At 44.9% G+C, this 17951-nt stretch overlaps 1 protein-coding gene across 3 annotated transcripts in view; it reads right to left on the bottom strand.

Annotated features, from left to right (window-relative positions):
* Positions 1-674: 674 nt before the first annotated feature.
* Csnk2a2 (casein kinase 2 alpha 2) overlaps positions 675-17951 on the bottom strand; it is a 47965-nt gene continuing 30688 nt past the window's right edge. For 2 of the 3 annotated variants that reach the window (XM_090357565.1, XM_090357567.1), the window contains 7 exons: positions 17803-17886; positions 17020-17130; positions 16687-16788; positions 14617-14717; positions 11970-12118; positions 9097-9190; positions 675-3862 (listed from right to left, as the gene is read on the bottom strand). In XM_090357565.1, coding sequence (XP_090213691.1) covers positions 9114-9190; positions 11970-12118; positions 14617-14717; positions 16687-16788; positions 17020-17130; positions 17803-17886 — 624 coding nt within the window. In that variant the 3' untranslated portion in view covers positions 675-3862; positions 9097-9113. Of the gene's footprint in view, positions 3863-8393; positions 9191-11969; positions 12119-14616; positions 14718-16686; positions 16789-17019; positions 17131-17802; positions 17887-17951 lie in introns of those variants that run through there. The other variant, XM_090357566.1, reaches the window with a different exon arrangement.

Genomic DNA, 17951 nt, shown 5'->3' with positions numbered 1-17951 from the left:
CTGTCTCCAGTTGGCAGGCAAAGTGGGGAACCCCAGGTCCCAGTTGTTCAATTAAAAAAAAAAAAAAAAAAGACAATCAGCAAGAGTCCATGGTGGGCAGGGGAGGTTCCCGCTCATCTGAGTGACGTCCCAGTGGGCCTCTGCTGGATCTCTGCACATTACTGTTCATTTTCAAAATTGACTTCTCGATGTACAAGTAGTAAAACGAACCTTTTGGAGCGCTTTTGACAAAGGCATAAATCATACAATCACCCATCCCATTCAGGACCGTTGCAGCATCTCCCAAGTGAACTCTGACTACCCGCTGTAGTCACCTTTAACTCCAGGCACTCATGGGTCTGTCCTCCATCCCAGAATGTCATTCAAATGGATCATTCAGTCATTCAGTCTGGAACCTGAGCGTGGCCTTGTCACTCGACGCAGTGCATTTTCAGGAAGAACATTCTGAAGCAGTCTGTCCTCATGCTCCCACCACCTCCCCAGAACCAGGGCTGTTTAAAAGCACTGCTGGCCCTCAGCACGCTTACTTACAAAGGCTTTCCCACACATTTCAAACACACTACAATGCAACCATTTTTTCATAGTTTTGGCAGTACTGGGAATTGGGACCCAGGGTTTTGTACATGCCAGGCAAGCACTCCACCACTTGAGCCATGTCCCCTAGCCATCTTTTTCTTTCTTTCTTTGTGCCAGTCCTGGGATTGAACTCAGGGCCTGAGCACTGTCCTTGGACTTTCTTAAGGCCAGAGCTCTGCCACTTGAGCCTCGGCACCACTTCCGGCTTGTTTCTATGTATGTGGTACCAAGGAATCAAGCCCGGATCTTCGTGCATGCTAGGCAAGCACTCTACCACTAGGCCAAACTCCCGGCTCCTCCCCCCATTTTCCATTTTTTAATAGGTATTCCTGTAATATTCAAGACCTTTAGAATTTGCTTTTGAAATTGACTTTGTGATTGTGACTCTCATGAGAAAGCACACTTTTTCAAAAGCAAATACTGACAAACAACTAAGGGAAGCTCACAGGATTCTATACCTTATGACATTTAATTCAATTTATTTTTATTTTTGTTATTTTTTGCCAGTCTCGGGCTAGAATTCAGAGGCTGGGCATTGTCCTTAGGCTTTCTCAAGGCTAGCACTCTACCACTTGAGCCACAGCACCACTTGTGGCTTTTTTTTCTTGTGTATGTGGTACTGAGGAATCAAACCCAGGGCTTCCTCCATGCTAGGTGAGCACTCTACCACTAGGCCATGCTTCTAGCCCCCTATTTTTTAATTTTTACTTTCTTGTAACACCACCACTTTTTGGGGTCTCAAACATTTTTATAGGCCCCAGAAGGTTGGAGTGTCTGGACCAGCCCTGCAAGAACCCCATGACAAAAGTCATTGTGGACCCAAACTGCACCAGCATGGGTGGGGCTGAAGGCAGCTTTCTCAGAATCCTAACAAACCCCTTTCTACAAAAACTGGAGATGGCAACCCACTTAGATTTTTATAACACATATAACCCACCCAGAAATGTATGGAAAGATGCGTCCACTGCAGCAATATTCAAGTAGAAACAGCCCCACAAGCCATCTCGAAAAAGTGGGTGCAACTGCCACATTGACAATGGATTACTATGCAACCATGAAAAGGGACGAGGTAGATGTACACATGCCAGCAATGAGAGATTGCCACAAACAAGTGAAATATAAGTTTTGGAAAAAGAATGCCTAGTTTAATTCTACTTCCCTTACTATGAAATTCATTCTAATTTAAAATGGTACTCAACACCATATGTTAACAGTGGCTTCCTTCAGGGGAGGCAAATGTGTGTATGTGTGTGTGTGTATGCATGGGGGTAATATTGGGGGTAGAGCTTTCACTATTAACTCTCTTTACCATATCTACTAATTTAGTAATGATGACAATGCAACAAATATTAAACTACCAACCACAGGCTGTGTAAAGATGTGACCAGATGCTTTGAAGCTTCAAGTATGCTGTGGAGGAACTATTATTGATGGTTCTCGGGTTAGCAGGCTCTTTGACCCCTCTTTTGAATTAGAAAGACCTTAAGTAAAAACTCATCCTCTGCTTCTCCCTACAACCACTCTCCCACCCAACCTTACCATCTACAAATGATTTTCTGGTAGGCTTCAGAGGTTTCTGGAAACCAACTCTCACCCTGGAAAGCTGGGGACAATTGTGGTTCAAAGCAGGGTGAAGGTCAAGGGATGACTGAGCTACCGTTCCAAGTTCAACCTAGCATCTAAAGGACTCCCAGGCTCATCACCCTCCACAGCTGGAAAGGACCTTAAGACCGACAGATTTACAGTGAGGCGCCACGCCCAGTGAGGTATTGTGGTGCCATCCCAGAGAGCTGGAAGACCAGAAGAAACTTGTGGATCAAAAAGGTCCTGCTAGAGATTCTGAAAACACACTAGGCCAGTCAGCAATCGCACCAGGAGGTGCCAAGCCAAGCTGAAGCTGGGGCTCCACTCATGCTGTCCACAGACATGCGGTCTCATCCTGAGGAACTGATGGATATGATGCCATGAAAAGGGCCTGAAAAGGCTTCTTCGCTTTGTCCCCTAATGGCTCCAAGAACTATGAGCAACCACACTGGGGCATGTAGTTGTTCACAACCCAGTGGGAGAACAAATGTGCAGCGCAAGTGGCCTTTGTGAAGAACAGCCCAGCATGCCAGCCAACTGCCCAGTGTCTGGATCTGCCCAGGCCTCTCTTCTTCAGTGGAAGAATCTGGCCAGAGGCAGGGTTGTGACAACTGCTTCCACTTTTATTGGCATAAACTGACTCTGGAAGCAAGGCCTCATGGAGCCAGGGAAGGCTCATTTGTAAACTGGCTTTGTTTCCACTGAACAAATGTAAGCATTCACCTAACCTTTCCTTCTAGCTCCTAGGAGCACTAGGAAGCACCCAGAAGCAGTGTTGCATCCCTGGCCACTCTGCTGCCTCTGGACAGAACTTGCCTCCCAGGCAAGGCGCTTTTTCACGAGGAGAAGCGAGTTGTGAGTCTAGGACTGGGAGATGGAATGGAAAGTTGAAACATAAGCAACAGGACATCAAGAAAGGGTTAAGGCATCTTCTCCAGCTCACTAGAGCTGACACTTATCCACCTAGATGTGTGTGTGTGTATGTGGGGGGCGCCAAGAGGACCTCCCCTGGCTTCTCTCTGGTCACTTCATACAAAGGGTTAGAGGCATGGCTCAAGTGATAAAGTACCTTCCTAGCAAGCTTGAGGCCCTGAGTTCAATGCCCAGTACTGCTTAACAAACAAAACAAAACAAAAAAACACCCACAAAAAAAACCCCTAGAACCAGGAAAAGAAAAACTTGGCACAAATGTGCTCTCTATGTTGTTCAATCTCTGTGGCCACAGGTTTTGGCCAATGGCCCCTTTCATACTGAAAACTCTCCATACATTTCTTTTAAAACCTTTTATTCAATAATATATACTTTTAAAATAATATGTAACTGCCCATCATGCCATATATTACCCCCTGTGGAGTCTGTGGTCAGCTAGTCAAAGTGGTTTTCTGGGAAACCAGGCAGCCACTGGACAGTCAGGGGCGTGAGGAGCAACAGTAACCAACAACCATTTGCATACCCTTCACATTTCCCATGCTTTCTGGGTCAGGAGGAAGCCAACAGGAAGCCAGAGGCATGTGAACCTTTTACATTCAGAAGTGAGGTTTGATATACGGTGGTGGGCTGCCCTTCAGCTGGTCTAGTTCGTGCTCACCAAGCCTGCCACCGTTTTGTGTCTGCTCACGGAACGTGATCTCTCTACACACGTTAAGACGTTTGATTTGGTTCTTGTTCTGCTTATGGAAAAGTGGGAGGAGCCGCAACAGACCTGGGGAGAGATGGGAGGAGGGGAAAGACGCCATTAATCAATCTGACCCAGAGTGCAGGGTCTCTTGAAGAGGGCTGGGGACAGAATGTAAGCTTGAGTCCATGCCACACCTGCTGTGTGGCCTCAGGCCTCACACACTACCGTCTTCCTGCACTTTCCACACTCTGCAGCCTGACCTTCTAGGAGAGCTCTGGACACCTGGTGCCCCATCTGGCTCTCACACCCTGCTCCTTGGGTCTGGGGTGCTGGTGTGGAAAGCTGTTAGTCCTGTGTTAACCGTACAAGCCAACTTCCAGGTCCACTGGTCCCACCCTAGATCCCTCCTCCACTGACCCAATTTATCAGGGATGTCTTGTAGCTAGGAACAAGAGGAGGTGATTTTTTTTAACTTAGAAAAGGCCAAGTCCACTAATAAAGAGCAAAATGTGAATTTAAGTATTTTCAGCTCCTCTTGAAATAGCTTATATCTATGTCCAGTACAGTAAAGTGGGTGAGGACAATAGCAAAATTCTAGAAGTGTCTTCCAGAGAAAGCACTTTGTAGGAGGGCATCAGTGGCTTCATGGCTGTAATCCTAGCTATCCTGGAAGCTGGAGATGTGAGGCTGCAGTTTGAAGCCAGAAAGGGTAGGGAAAGGTCTGTGAGACATCCCTCCCCCCCCCCCAAAGTAATTACCAACAAGCCAGAATTAGAGCTGTGGCTCAAGTGATAAGAGTGCTAGTCTTGAGCAGAAAAGCCCAGGGACAGTGCCCAGGCCAAGTTCAAACCCCCGAACCAGCACGTTCCATATCTGCTAAAACATTAACATGTGTCTAAGTGTGCACAGCCAGGCACAGTGGTGGTGAAGGATATCACAACCCAGACACAAGCATAATTCCAAAAATCCCACCATCCCATCTCTAGTCCCATTTCTGCCAAGTATTTGCAGCAAGGTGATGATGACCCACCACCTCTGCCTTTGTAGTTCAAAGTTTAGTCCTTCCTGCATTGTCAATGCTTTGATTTAGGAAAACCAGATCTCATACAGCATTTGTGTCCCCTCTATGGGCTTAGCTGCAAACAGAAGGCTCCATGGTTCTTGTAAGATGGTTCCGAAATTTCTGTCCCAAACTCTTAAGTCACCATTTACAGCAAGAAGAGCCAGCAAGTGAAAAACTTGTTAATTTATTGATTCAAAGTTGGAAAAGTAAAAACAATCCCCAATACATGCAGTTCAAGGTTATCACATTTGTAGCACACTGTTGATTCTTGACACAAATGTATGTATCACCTGTATAAGGCCACCAGATCGTGTCTCTAGCCTCCACAAAGCCTGCTTGGGTGTCTTCACTAAGACATCTCCACAGCTCAAAAGCATGTCAGGACTAGTTCCCTGCCACCTCTCCTCCCTGCCCGCCCCATTCTTCAGTTTTTATTATATCCACTGACAAATGAGGGTGCATGTGCTCAGGACCACCAGAAGGGTGGCGATTAAAGGACGGCCACATCACTTTTCATTAACTCATTTATTTTCAGAAGGTCCTTTGCTCTGCCCCGAGGGTGTTCAAGCACTAACAACACAGGTTTTTAAACAAATCATCTTATCTAAACTGGCATTATGGAAATTGTTAATCAGGCTCTCTTAGATCTATTTAGATGCATATGTAAAAATGTTCCCACTTGTGTCCCAAAGTAACTCTTTTTTTCCATCTGCATCCAGAGTGCCTGGGAGAACCCAAACATCTTCCCTGAGTAGCACCCACTACAAATCCTCCGCATACTTCTCTGGGCCTAGTGTGTACTACCTTAATGTGCCACTGGACCCAGGAATATGACCTGGAACTCAGTGTCACCTATTTCATCCATTTTCTTATTACCTGCCCTCCCTTGAGTTCTTCTGTCTCCTCAGGGCCATCAGTTGAGCACTTTCAAGGGAGGAACATGCATGCCCTACTCAGCCTGGTAAGCCCTGAGGAGGCAGAGGACATCCAGGAGCAGGCCCGAGGAGCCAGGCTCCTTCACTTGTGGGTGAGAAGCTCCAACAATGTCTGTTCTGTGTCAAGTACTCAAGGGCTTCACCCACCTAGCCACCTACCACAGGGATAGGCTAGGAACAGGGTCAACAGACAGGAACCCGGAGAGTGAACTGTCACCAAGTCCCCAGCATGCCTGTGCATGTCCTTTAGCACTCCATCAGCTCTTCTCAAGTGGGATAACCTTGGGGTTCTGCTGCTTGCTTGTGGAAAGCCATGGTGAACACCAAATCTGGGTTCAACACAGGAGCCTGTTTTCCCCCGCAGGTCTACATTCCTCAGGGCCCTACCTGAGAGGTAACAGTGAACTACCCTGTTCCCCACATTTTTGCTTATTTTTAGGAAATAAGTCCTTGTCATAGGCACTTTTAACCTGTTACAAGGTAATGGAGCAAATGAAAAATCACTGAGATGAGTTCAAGAAAGAATATGCTACTGAAAATGATATGAATGGGCAAATTTACTACCGTTTAGTCTAAACGTAAACACAGACTCTCCCCCCACCACACACACAGTCACACCCTTTAGAAACTCTCCAAAATGTCAAGGGAGCTAGCTCCACTAGCACACGAGGCAGATTTGAGGAGAGGGGAGAAAAGTTCTGGGGTGCTTCACTTCAGCTTGGGAAGGAATGGGCTGGGTATGAAGTGCAGATCCAGAGGGAGGGAGCATTTCAAGCCCAGGTATGCTCCAAGTCTAAGGCATGAAGAGAGGTCAAATGTTTAAAAATAAAGAACACAGCCGAGTCAAAGCTGTGATATAACCCAAAGACAGCAGGTCAACATGCTTTTTCAGCACCCCCTAAAGCAATGAGAGAGGGCGGAGCCATGTCACCCAACTCTTCTTCTCAAGGGCCATCAATGTCTCTAGGGAATGCAAAGGAAACAAGATTACCACTCCACCAAGAACACCAGTGGCTCCTCTTGCCCCGTCCAGTCAGGCAACTTGAAAAGGAAAAAGGAGAGAAAGGCAGGGAGAAACATGATGACAAGGAGATGGGGTGGGGAGCAGGAAAGACACAGTGGCACAGCTCCCTGATAACCAACTGTCCAGGCTGCCTTAAGGGCACACTAAGCATATAGTCCAGAACATTGAGTTCTGCTGCCTGACATACTAAATACAAGTTTAGCGGCATTACTGTCTTGTTTTTGACTTTCAGCCAGAAGAAATGGATATTTGAGCAAACACAATGTGCAATGCAGGTGGGCAGTACTACATTAAGAATCTTAACTGAGTATTTTCCTGGCTTTAAGATCTTATTTAGTTGGCCATGGGGCTTGAGTTTCAGGCCTGAGAGCTGTCCCTGAGGTCTTATGCTCAAGGCTAGCGCCCTATCACTTAGAACCACAGCACCACTTCCATCATCTTATTTAAGTTTTGGTGTTCACGGGGCTTGAACTCCCGGCCTGGGCACTGCCCCTGAGCTTTTTCACTCAAGGTTAGTACTCTACCACTTTGAGTCACAGCTCCACTTCCAGTTTTCTGGTGGTTAACTGGACGTAGGCTCATGGACTTTCCTGCCTTGGCTGAGCTCGAACCAGGATCCTCAGATCTCAGCCTCCTGCATAGCTAGAGTTATAGGCATGAGCCACTGGTACCCGGGGCAAGATCTTATTTTTTAATCTGGAAACTCAATTCTGTAGTATAAAGAGAAGAGTTTCATTTGCATTTTTAAGTTCCCATAGACCAAACGACATAAATAGAATCTACATTTAGAGATAGGACCTGCTACCAACTCAATTTTATTGGAATATGGAACGTAAACAGATGTTTCAAACAACCAACCTTATAAAATGTACGGCATTATTAAATAGTTAATAAAAAGAAATTCTAAGCATGACGTGGTGGCAGATACCCTCAACTCTAGTATAGGAATGTGAGAGCCTCAGAGCAGAGGCAGGGCTCTGCAGCCAGGAGAGGAGACTGCCAGCAAACCAAGTCAGTGACAAGTCCCCAAATGCCCTATTTTTTAACCAACAAACTCTAGCATTCTTTGCTAGGTCAGGAGTGGACTCTAACCTTAGGTTAGCACAGGCTCCAGGAGCTGCCTTTCCTTCCCAAGCCCCCCTGTACATTTCTCTTCTCTCAGCTGCTGGCCTTGCAATGTGTCAGTGCTTGCTTATGAGCAACCAAGATTCATCTTTGCCATCACATTCATAGATTACATATCAGAGCTTAAAATGTGCAGCTAGAAGTTGTTTGTCATAGGGGGGAAAAAAGGAGGAAAAAGAGGTGGAAATACTTACTATTTTTCAGTAAGTGTTTCCTGAATAAATCCTAATAGGATAATTTTTTGCTCTTTGACTTGCCTGAAAACTGACTTTCCAGTTTTAGCTATGGTCATGAACAAAAAGGTCACTGCTTCAGAGGGGTGTTAAAACAGGTGCATACGTGGTGATGCACTGGGAAATGGTGAGGCTTTTCTTATGAGGCTGTGAACAAAAGAGAGAGGAAGGAAGGAAGGAAGGAAGGAAGGAAGGAAGGAAGGAAGGAAGGAAGGAAGGAAGGAAGGAGAGAAGAGAGAGAGGAAGAGAGGGAAAGAAAGCAACAAGATTCTATGGTTAGGCAATCAACAAAGGTACAACGAGCTCCAAGTTATGCAGGTTGCTCGGAACTTCTCGAGAGACTAGAAGTAATATCCTTTGACATTAGCAGACTTGGTGGAAGGGCCTGCAGTTTGCTCCCAAAGAATACACTCAAGGAAAACTGCGGGGTTGAGGTACACTTCCTGAAGAGCTCATATCATAAAAAATACATACGCATGAATTTGTAAAAGTTTAAAAAAATACTGTCATTGTTTTCATATCTTTTTCATAAATGAGGCTAGTGTGTTAGTATAGACGCTGACGTTTCACTGAACTCAAGCCTGAATTCTTATGAAAGGAAACCAGACCACAATGGAATAGATAGGAAGTCAGATATTCAGAGCTTGTTGACCAAACAGGTAACTCAACAGTGGTGTCCTGTCAAGCTCAGGTTAAGTGCACAACAAGTCCGAGTGTCTCATCCCCCATGCATTCCAGATCCTCAACTACGTGCATCCTCACTGCCCGCAGCTCCCTTACACTAGGACTTGGAGTTTCTTTTGTTCTGACAGTTTTAGGTCTTTACTCTTCTTTGCCTTTAGAAGGAATGATTAGAATTTCATTTCATCACACTGTAGTTTCCTTCAAGTTTGTGTTTGTTTGGTTGGTTTTATTGGCAAGCATCAATGCTGCATTACCCGTCGCTCTCCAGGCTTCATCGTGCTGCTGTAAGCCCACTGGATAGCACAGCATTCTCTGCACCAGGCTGGGACTGCTCCTTTACCACTGGGTCTGCAAGAAAGCAGGAAAGAGCTGTCAGGGCTGCAGTGTAGCATGTAATGGGATGACAAACCTGTCCCTTCTGAAGTGAGACAAAGACATAACTCAAGGGCAAGCCAGCAATGGAAAACAATAGAGGGAGACAGAAATCACAGAAATCAAGTCAGGCATGGTGATACACGCTGTAATCCTCTTGGTTCAGAAGGATCAGTGGCTTCAGGGTGGCCTAGTGGTAGAGTGCTTACCTAGCATGCACAAAGACCCTGGGTTTGATTCCTGTGTACTATATACACAGAAAAAGCTGGAACTCAAGTGATGTCAAGAGGTAGAGCTCTAGCCTTGAGAAAACCCAAGGACTGCTCAGGCCCAAGACTGGCAAAAACAAAAAAACAAAAAAGAAAAAACAACACAGAAAACTACAGGAATAAACAAAAAGAATCAGGAAAATGGTATCTCCTCACAACCTCTCCAGGGAATGTATCTATGGCCTTCTCACATATGGCAAGCAAAGTATTTGGTCTTCATGATTCTCTGGCCTTAGATTACACAGAAGTTGCGACTACAGGTGGGCATCACCACACCCAGCTAAAGGAACTTACAGCCAGCTCTTCTTCCTCATCAGACAGGCTCCACTGCTAAGAGGTACAGAAACCCTTATTTCCTACAGCTCAAAATTCTCACTAACTTTATGTACTATTTTCTTTGAGTACCAACATTGTGGCCAATCTCTGATTTCTTTAAAGCATGAGTGATGGTAGGCACTTCAAGAAAAAAGGTAAACAATGGAAGGCAGAAAGTCTAACAGTTTCAAGCAACCCAAGTTTAGCTATGGTTGTGAACAAGTTGTGAACACAAGGGTCTTGTTTTAGAGAGGCAGCACTGGGACTGAACAGGGAAAGCAGTCTTTTTGCCTTTTTTAGTTTGCTTCTCAGATAAGGTCTAACTTCAACCAAGCTGGCTTCGAACCATAATCTGCCTACCCTGACTCCAACTCCTGAATAATTTAAACTACTTATTTTGGGTAGTAGGTTAAACTCAGGGCTTTAGTGCACTACCACTTAAGCTATGTCTCAAGCCATTTTGTGTTTGTTTTTTTGTTTTTGTTTTTTTGTTTGCCAGTCCTGGGCTTGAGCTCAGGATCTGAGCACTGTCCTTGGACTTTTCTCAAGGCTAGAACTCTACCACTTGAGCCACAGCACCACTTCTGGCTTTATTCTATGTATGTGGTACCGAGGAATCAAACCCGGGTCTTTGTGCATGCTAGGCAAGCACTTTACCACTAGGCCAAACTCCTGGCCCCATTTGCTTGTTTTTTAAATAATAGAGCCAAGAGTTTTGCCTAGCAATGCACAAAGACTTGGGTTCAAGTTCTTGGTACCACATACATAGAAAAAGCTAGAAATGATGCTGTGGCTCAAGTAGTAGAGTGCAAACCTTGAGAACACCCACGGGACAGTACTCAGGCCCTGAGTTCAAACCCAAGGACCAGGGGGAAAAATTAATAAAATAATAATTTAATTGCTGTTATTGAAGCTGTGATGGTTATTTCTGATAGGATCACATTTCCTGCTTTGGTGCTTTCCTAGAGTGAGATCCACCTATTCTAGGCTTACTGACATTTTAGGAATAAGAGCTATGACATTGCATCTAGCTTCCTTCATTGAGATGGAGTCTCAGGACTGTTCTGCTTGAGTTGGCTGTGAACTGTCAAATCATTGGTCATGCTTTAAAAAGAAATTAAGGATTAAGTATGACTGGATCAAGTCTTTTTTCTTTGTGGGTCAAAAGGCTTGAACTGGGCCTGGGTACTGTCCCTTAGCTCTTCAGCTCAAGGTTACCACCCTACCCCTGGGCCTGGGTGTTGCCATTGAGCTTTTCAGCTCAAGACTACTGCCCTACCCTAGAGCCAAGCCCCACTTCCCATTTTCTAGAGGTTAATTGGGGCTGGCTTAGAACCTTGATTCTCAGCCTCCTGAGTAGCTAGGATTACAGGTATGAGCTACCATGCCCATGCCCATCTCATCCCCCCCCTCCTCTCTCTTTCTTTCTTTCTTTTTTTGCTGGTTCTGGGGCTTGAACTCTGGGCCTGGGCTCTGTTCCTGAGCTTCTTTTTCTCTACTGCTTGAGCCACAGTACCACTTTCAGCTTTTCCTATTTATGTGGTACTGAGGAATCAAACTCAGGGCTTCGTGCATGCTAGGTACTCTACCACTCTAGGCCAAACTCTGGCCCTCAAGTACTTGTTTTTCAGAGAAAAAGTAATTTTAAATAATGTTTCCAGGAGCTGGGAGCATGGCCTAGTGGTAAGAGTGCTTGGCTAGTATACATGAAGCCCTGGGTTCAATTCCCAGGAAGTGGTGTTGTGGCTCAAGTAGTGGAGTGCTAGCTTTGAACAAAAGAAGCTCAGGGACATTGCTCAGGCCCTGAGTTTAAGCCACAGAACTAGTGCCCCCCCAAAAAAAAAAAAAAAAAAAAGCAGCTTTCCATAAATATGTAGTAAATACCTGAAAGCAAACCTTAGATGCTCTTGATCTGTCAGCTCAGGATAAGAGCCTGGCCTCAAAAAAAGTGGTAACCAGTGAATAAGCAAACCTGCTTGGGGACTAAAATACTGATTGGGACAGTCACTTCAGGGATCAAGAATGAATGAAATTTGGGGACACAGATATTCTAAGGAAGATCCAGTCCACATACTCAGAGTTCTTTTGACTAGCTTTGAAGATAAAAAGTGAAAGACTTCTCTTTTTACTTTAGTAAGTGGGGCCCCTGAAAATAGGCCCCGCAGACTCACAGAAGTAGGGGTGTTCCATGGCCTCTTTGGCAGTCAGTCTCTGTTGATGGTCGTATCGCAGGAGTTTGTCCAGAAGATCTAGGGCCTCAGGGCTAACAAGGTGTCTGTTCTCACTATGGATAAAGTTTTCCCAGCGTTTTCGTGAATGTCTGAAAAGAGAAGTGTAACAGCATTCTGAGAATGAATTCAATAAGAATTCTCCTCTATTAGGGCTAAAGCCAATAAAACCTTAAAATATTGCACTGATTAATAACTTGACAAATCTCCTTAAAAATTTTTTTTTTTTTGGGTCAGGGCTGAGATTGTGGCTTAGTGGCAGACACAAAGCCCTGGGTTTCATTCCTCAGTACCACATAGATAGAAAAAGTTGAAAGTGGCACTGTGGCTCAAGTGGTAGAGTGCTAGTTTTGAACAAACGAAGCTTAGGGACAATGCCCAAGCCCCTGAGTTTAAGCCACAGGACTGTTTTTTTTGTAGAGCTTAAACTCAGGGCCTGGGCATTGTCCCTGAGATTTTCTATTCAAGGCTAGTGTTCTGCCACTGTCACAGCTTTACTTCTGGTTTTCTGATGGCTATTTGTTGTAGGTAAGAGTCTCATGGACTTTCCTGGGCCGACTTCAAATTGTAAACCGCAGCCTCCTGAATAAATAGGATTTACAGGCATGACCCACCAGCACCTGGCTTAAAAATCCTGGCTTATAAATCTCATTCTTAGTGGTATAGACTTCAAGATGTGGGTATTTTTACCTCATCACACTACCCTGGGATAGTGATAAAGAGTTCCAGCCTTGAGCAAAAAGGCAGAACACTGAATGCAAGAGCCTGAATTTAACACCTCGTATTAACATAGAGACAGAGAGAGACAGACACACAGACACAAACACACACACACACACTCACTCATGCATGCTTGTGTATGTACACACGTCAACCAAGACTGAGGTAGGGGCTCAAGTACTAGAGTACCTTCCCTGAAAGAATGAAACCTGAGTTCAAACCTTAGTGCCACCAAAAAATTGAAAGTCCACCATTTACATAGTGTGTGTGTGAGTGTGCACATGCACTTTTTTTAAAACTGGACTTTGAACTTGGGATCTCCAGCTTTCTAGGTCTGCTTGCCTGGCTGGCACTCCAGCACTTAAGCCACACGTCCATTCCAGCTTCCTGACGGTTAGCTGGAGATGGAGTCTCATGGATTTAAACCACTACTCTTTAGGTCTCAGGCTCCTGAATGAATAGGATTATAATTGTGAGCCACCAGCACCTAAATAAACATTTATCTTTTTTTTGGGGGGGGGGGGCGAGCCATGGGCTTGAACTTAGGGCCCAGGCACTGTCCCTGAGCTCTTTTTGCTCAAAGATACTACTCTTCCATTTTGAGCCATAATGCCACTTCTGGTTTTCTGGTGGTAAGGGTAAAAGTTTTACAGACTTTCCTGCCCAGACTGGCTTTGAACTACAATGCTCAGATCTCAGCCTTTGAGTAGCTAGGATTATAGGCATAAACCATCAGTGTCTGGCAAACATTTACTTTTAATGCACTGTATACTGTACAGTATGAATTCAACATATTTTATACTTGTTACTTTATAGAAACCTATTATGGAAAACAAGAAAATATTTTATAATTCAAAGAATCAGCATAGGGGAAGAACATGTGATGTAGTAAATGGTAACCCCTTTGTACAAGTAAAGATAAAAAATACAATTAAAAAAAAAATAAAGTGATCGGGAGTTTGGCCTAGTGGTAGAGTGCTTGCCTAGTATGCACGAAGACCCGAGTCTGATTCCTCAGTACCACATACATAGGGAAAAAAAAAGCCAGAAGTGGTGCTAAGGCTCAAGTGATAGAGATCTAGCCTTGAGAAAGTCCAAGGATAGTGCTTGGGCCCTGAGCTCAAGCCCAGGACTGGCAAAGAATACAAACAAAAACAAACAAACAAAAGTATCAGCTGGGTGCTGGTGGCTCCTGCTTAAAACGGAAAGTGGTGCTGCGGCTCAAAATGGTCTACAGCTCTCGCCTTGAACTGAAGACCCCAGGGACAGTACACTCTAGGCCCAGAGTTCAAGCCCTACTACCACTGACAAAAAACATGTATCATAGCTTTCCAAATATTTACCTTTAAAATAAGCACTTTACCTAGAAAAGTTTTTATCTGTAACATTTTAGGGCTGCTCCCCCCTACCACTTCTGTTTTTTTCTATTCTTTTCTTATTGACTGACATGTTCTTACACAGCCTAATCTTGGCATCAAGCTTGTGATTCTCCTGCCTCAACCTCTCAAGTGCTGGGATTTACAGGTTTGTGCCAACACTCTGGGCTTTTTCTCCATTTTTAAAAAATTAATAAACAGGGCTGGGATGTAGCTCAGTGGCAAATTGCTTGCCTAGCAAATACAACATCCTGGGTTCAATCCCCAGTACCAAAAAAGACAAAAAAAATTAATAAACAGATTATCTTATAGAGAAGTAAAATGATAAGACATACCCTAATATTTCAAAATAAGTTAAAGAAAATACATGAAAACAACAACAGATACTTCAGTTTTGATATAAGAGGAAAGAAAGCGATTTTAGCTAACCTTCCCACTTCAGAAATGGGGTAAGGTCAAGCCCTCTTTCTCTCTTTTTCTCTTTTCTTACTTACTGTCCCAGGATATCATTGAAGTGTGGATCTAGGTCTATGTGATACTTCTTCAGATACCCATACAACTCGTCTGTCCCCAGAACTTTGGCAATGCGAACAAGCTGAAACACAAAACAAACTGCCCAAATCACTGAGCACAGAACTCACTGTGAGCCTGTGAGGATGCTGGACCTGGAAAATCAGAAGCCACCACATCACTCAGTCTCCAGGGACAAGGTAGAGATCTGAGCCTAGGACAGGCAAGGAGACTCAAGGACATGAGGCTCACATGAGTAAGAATTTCCAAACTACCTTTAAAGAGTTAACTTAGGACAACAGCCTAGAATTAACAATAATGTAGACATTATTAAGGAATGGCCAGAGGCTAGTTTTACAGGAGACTCTGATATCTTCAGATCTTCACTGTGGAAATTTGGCAAAGATAATACTGTTTTCATGTATCTTTGTAAGAATGGATAACATTGTAAGAAATTCTTTTTGAGAGTCAAACTACAACATTAATCAGGTGGTGGTGGCAGTAGCGGTGGGGAACCAGAGCTGAGGGAAGCCTCTGTTGGCAGCCCCGGGTCTCACAGCAGCTCTCGCCAGGCTTGGCATTGAGCCATGTCGGTGACCTGGAGAAGCTAAGGCACCAGGTCATGATCAACCAGTTTGTGTTAACCAGGCAGAGCAACTGCTCCGGGCGGCGCACTGGCAGTTCGTGACTGCTCTGAGTATGTTTTCCCAAGAAGCCAACATTCCCAGCAGCCACTACCACCCCTAGAGGATGTGCACTCCTAGTTACACACCTGCCACGACACCCAACTTCCCCCACGCCCTGGCCATGTTCTCCAAGCTTTGCGCCTCTGAGGTCTGCAGAGCAGCAACAGCCCTAGGACAGCCGTGGCCTGCTCAGCCCCTACCACTTTTAGCCCCTTTTGGGCCTCATTCCTGCCCAGCCCCCAGCTGCCCTGGATGCCACCCTCCACTGCCCACAGCCCATGTGGCCCGCTGGAGTACAGCAGGGGTCACCCAGCAGAAAGCCAGGAAGCATTTCAGGGGTGTGGGGACATAGAAGAGGGGGCATGGAGGGAGGGAGCTCAAGGGAGGGGGAAGTTTTCCTGAAGATCGCATTGGAAGATTTTATACAAACATTTTTTTGGGGGGGGGGGACAGTAAACATCCTGGGCTAATTGGGTCCCTCAGAAGTTTTTCTTCGGGCAAGTTTTCTTCCCCCTCTCTTTTTAATATATAACTATAATATTTATGGATATATAAATATAGCTAATGTATGTGAGAGCAGGGCAGGCACAAGCAAAGTGCTGGGGTTAGATTCATAGCCCAATGAAGTGCTCTTACATCTTGCAATTTGGGTGCTTGAGCTGCCTCCTTCAGAAGGCACACCTGCAATCAGACAGACTTCTGCCCCCACCTGGGAATGAGCATTCACTGGCTGTAGGAGAGGGTCCTGGAAGGCATGGTGGGACTGTCCCCGTCACCCCTGCCTCCTAGTCCTGTTGCTGCTGGCCCCAGGACTCCTCTCCACCTCTTTGCCAGCCCTGATCACTGCTTGTGGCCTCTTCAGGGTGTGCAAGGATCACAGGACTAAAGAGCTGGCTGGCAGCACAAGACCAGCCTCTGTTGAGTGTAAGACCTGGCTGTCCCTTCCCTCCTGGCTCCACAAAGTACCCAGCCCTTACCTGTGTGTGTGTTCAGGGCCGGTGGAGGAGGATACATGAGGAATCTGCTTTTGGGTTGAGCTACTCAATCCCAGTCATATTTCACCAGGGTGAAATTTTAATTAAAAAAAACAAAAAAAGAGATTCCCCACCCCACCCCCCCAAAAAATTCTTTCTGAGCAAGGATCTTGCTACATACTCCAGGCTGGCTTTAACCTGAATCCTTGTCTCAGCCTACTGAATGCTGAGATTACAGGTGTCTATAACACAGCTGGCTAAACTTTAAGGTAAAGCTTATATGCAGACATGGAGTGAAATCTAGTGGCTTATGAAGAAGAGTATTCCTATCTAAGGATGCTATTTTCTTGGCACTCATCCCCCAAATAAGTAGAGCCAGATGGTATTTGCTTACCTGGTCATAGTTGTCCTGTCCATGGAAGAAAGGTTCCTTTCGAAAGATCATGCTTGCTAACATACAGCCTAAACTCCACATGTCCAAGCTATAATCATACATCTGAGGAAAATAAGGGTAACCCATCAGTCAAGGTGTTAGGAACCTATTTTATTGTCCTGAGTTTCTAGTCTTCATTTGATTTTTGCAGATATTTTAGAATAAAACAAACAAACAAATAAAAACAAACCCTCACAATTAGCATTTGGGGTGGATGAATGGCTGGGTTTTGAATGTATCCAAACGGACTTGACAACAAAGCCCTAAGGGGATATAAAAATAGTACGTTTATACCTGATAATCCACCAGGAGCTCTGGTCCTTTGAAGTACCTTGAGGCTACACGAACGTTGTACTCCTGAGCTGGATGATAAAACTCCGCCAGGCCCCAATCTATCAGCCGCAGCTAATGACAGAGAAAGACATGTGAAGAGTGTTTCTTGATGTCTGTACCAGGACAAGGCCATGCAAGGTTTCTAATTTACAAATATTTGGCTACACAAAAGTTCAAGCAGGTGTACTGTTTTGTTTTGTTTTAAAGTATTTTCAGCAACTGCAAAGAGGTCCTTTCTGAAACAGAGTACCTAGAATGCCTTCAAAACAAACCTTAAAGGATTCTGGTTTGTCACTCTGTCTAGATCAACAGCTCTACCTTTCTTGTACCTTCACACTTCTATACTGCCTACACATACATCACATTCATTCCTCTCTCATTCACAGGTCTCATTACAAGCTCCTGGCTTAACTGCAGACAGTGGGGATGTGCGCCCACTCCACCAATGAAGCACTGCTTTAGCTTGTCATTAATCTAATACTATCTGCCCCATTTACTCACCAATTAAGACAAAAGTTGGATATCAAAAGTAGGAGGGATTCAGTATGTTTAAGGCTAGGCAGATTGGTCTGAGGATCCCTAATTAACAAATGTGAAGCAGTACACTTACTTTCTTAGGCCCTCTGGAAAGATGAGACCAAAATAAAACAAATGACTACAGACAGATTCTTCTATCTATTTTCTTGGTTAGAACCAACACTGCAGAATGGAGAAAGGCTTGCTGCTGCCTGGTTGTAATGGTACCTTTTTCTGTTGGTGATCTATCATGACATTGTGAGGTTTCACGTCCCTGTGCATGATTCCCTTGCTGTGGCAGTAATCCAGAGCCTATTAGGTAAGAAAGCACAGAGAAAAGTAAACAAACTCTCTACTACCCCCAGTATAAGCACATT

Source organism: Megascapheus bottae, chromosome 24 (genome assembly GCF_031878675.1).
Source record: "Megascapheus bottae isolate mThoBot1 chromosome 24, mThoBot2.hap1, whole genome shotgun sequence".
Lineage (NCBI taxonomy): Eukaryota > Metazoa > Chordata > Mammalia > Rodentia > Geomyidae > Megascapheus > Megascapheus bottae.
Note: the sequence above shows the minus strand (reverse complement) of the source record. Positions and strands in the feature narration are given on the sequence as shown.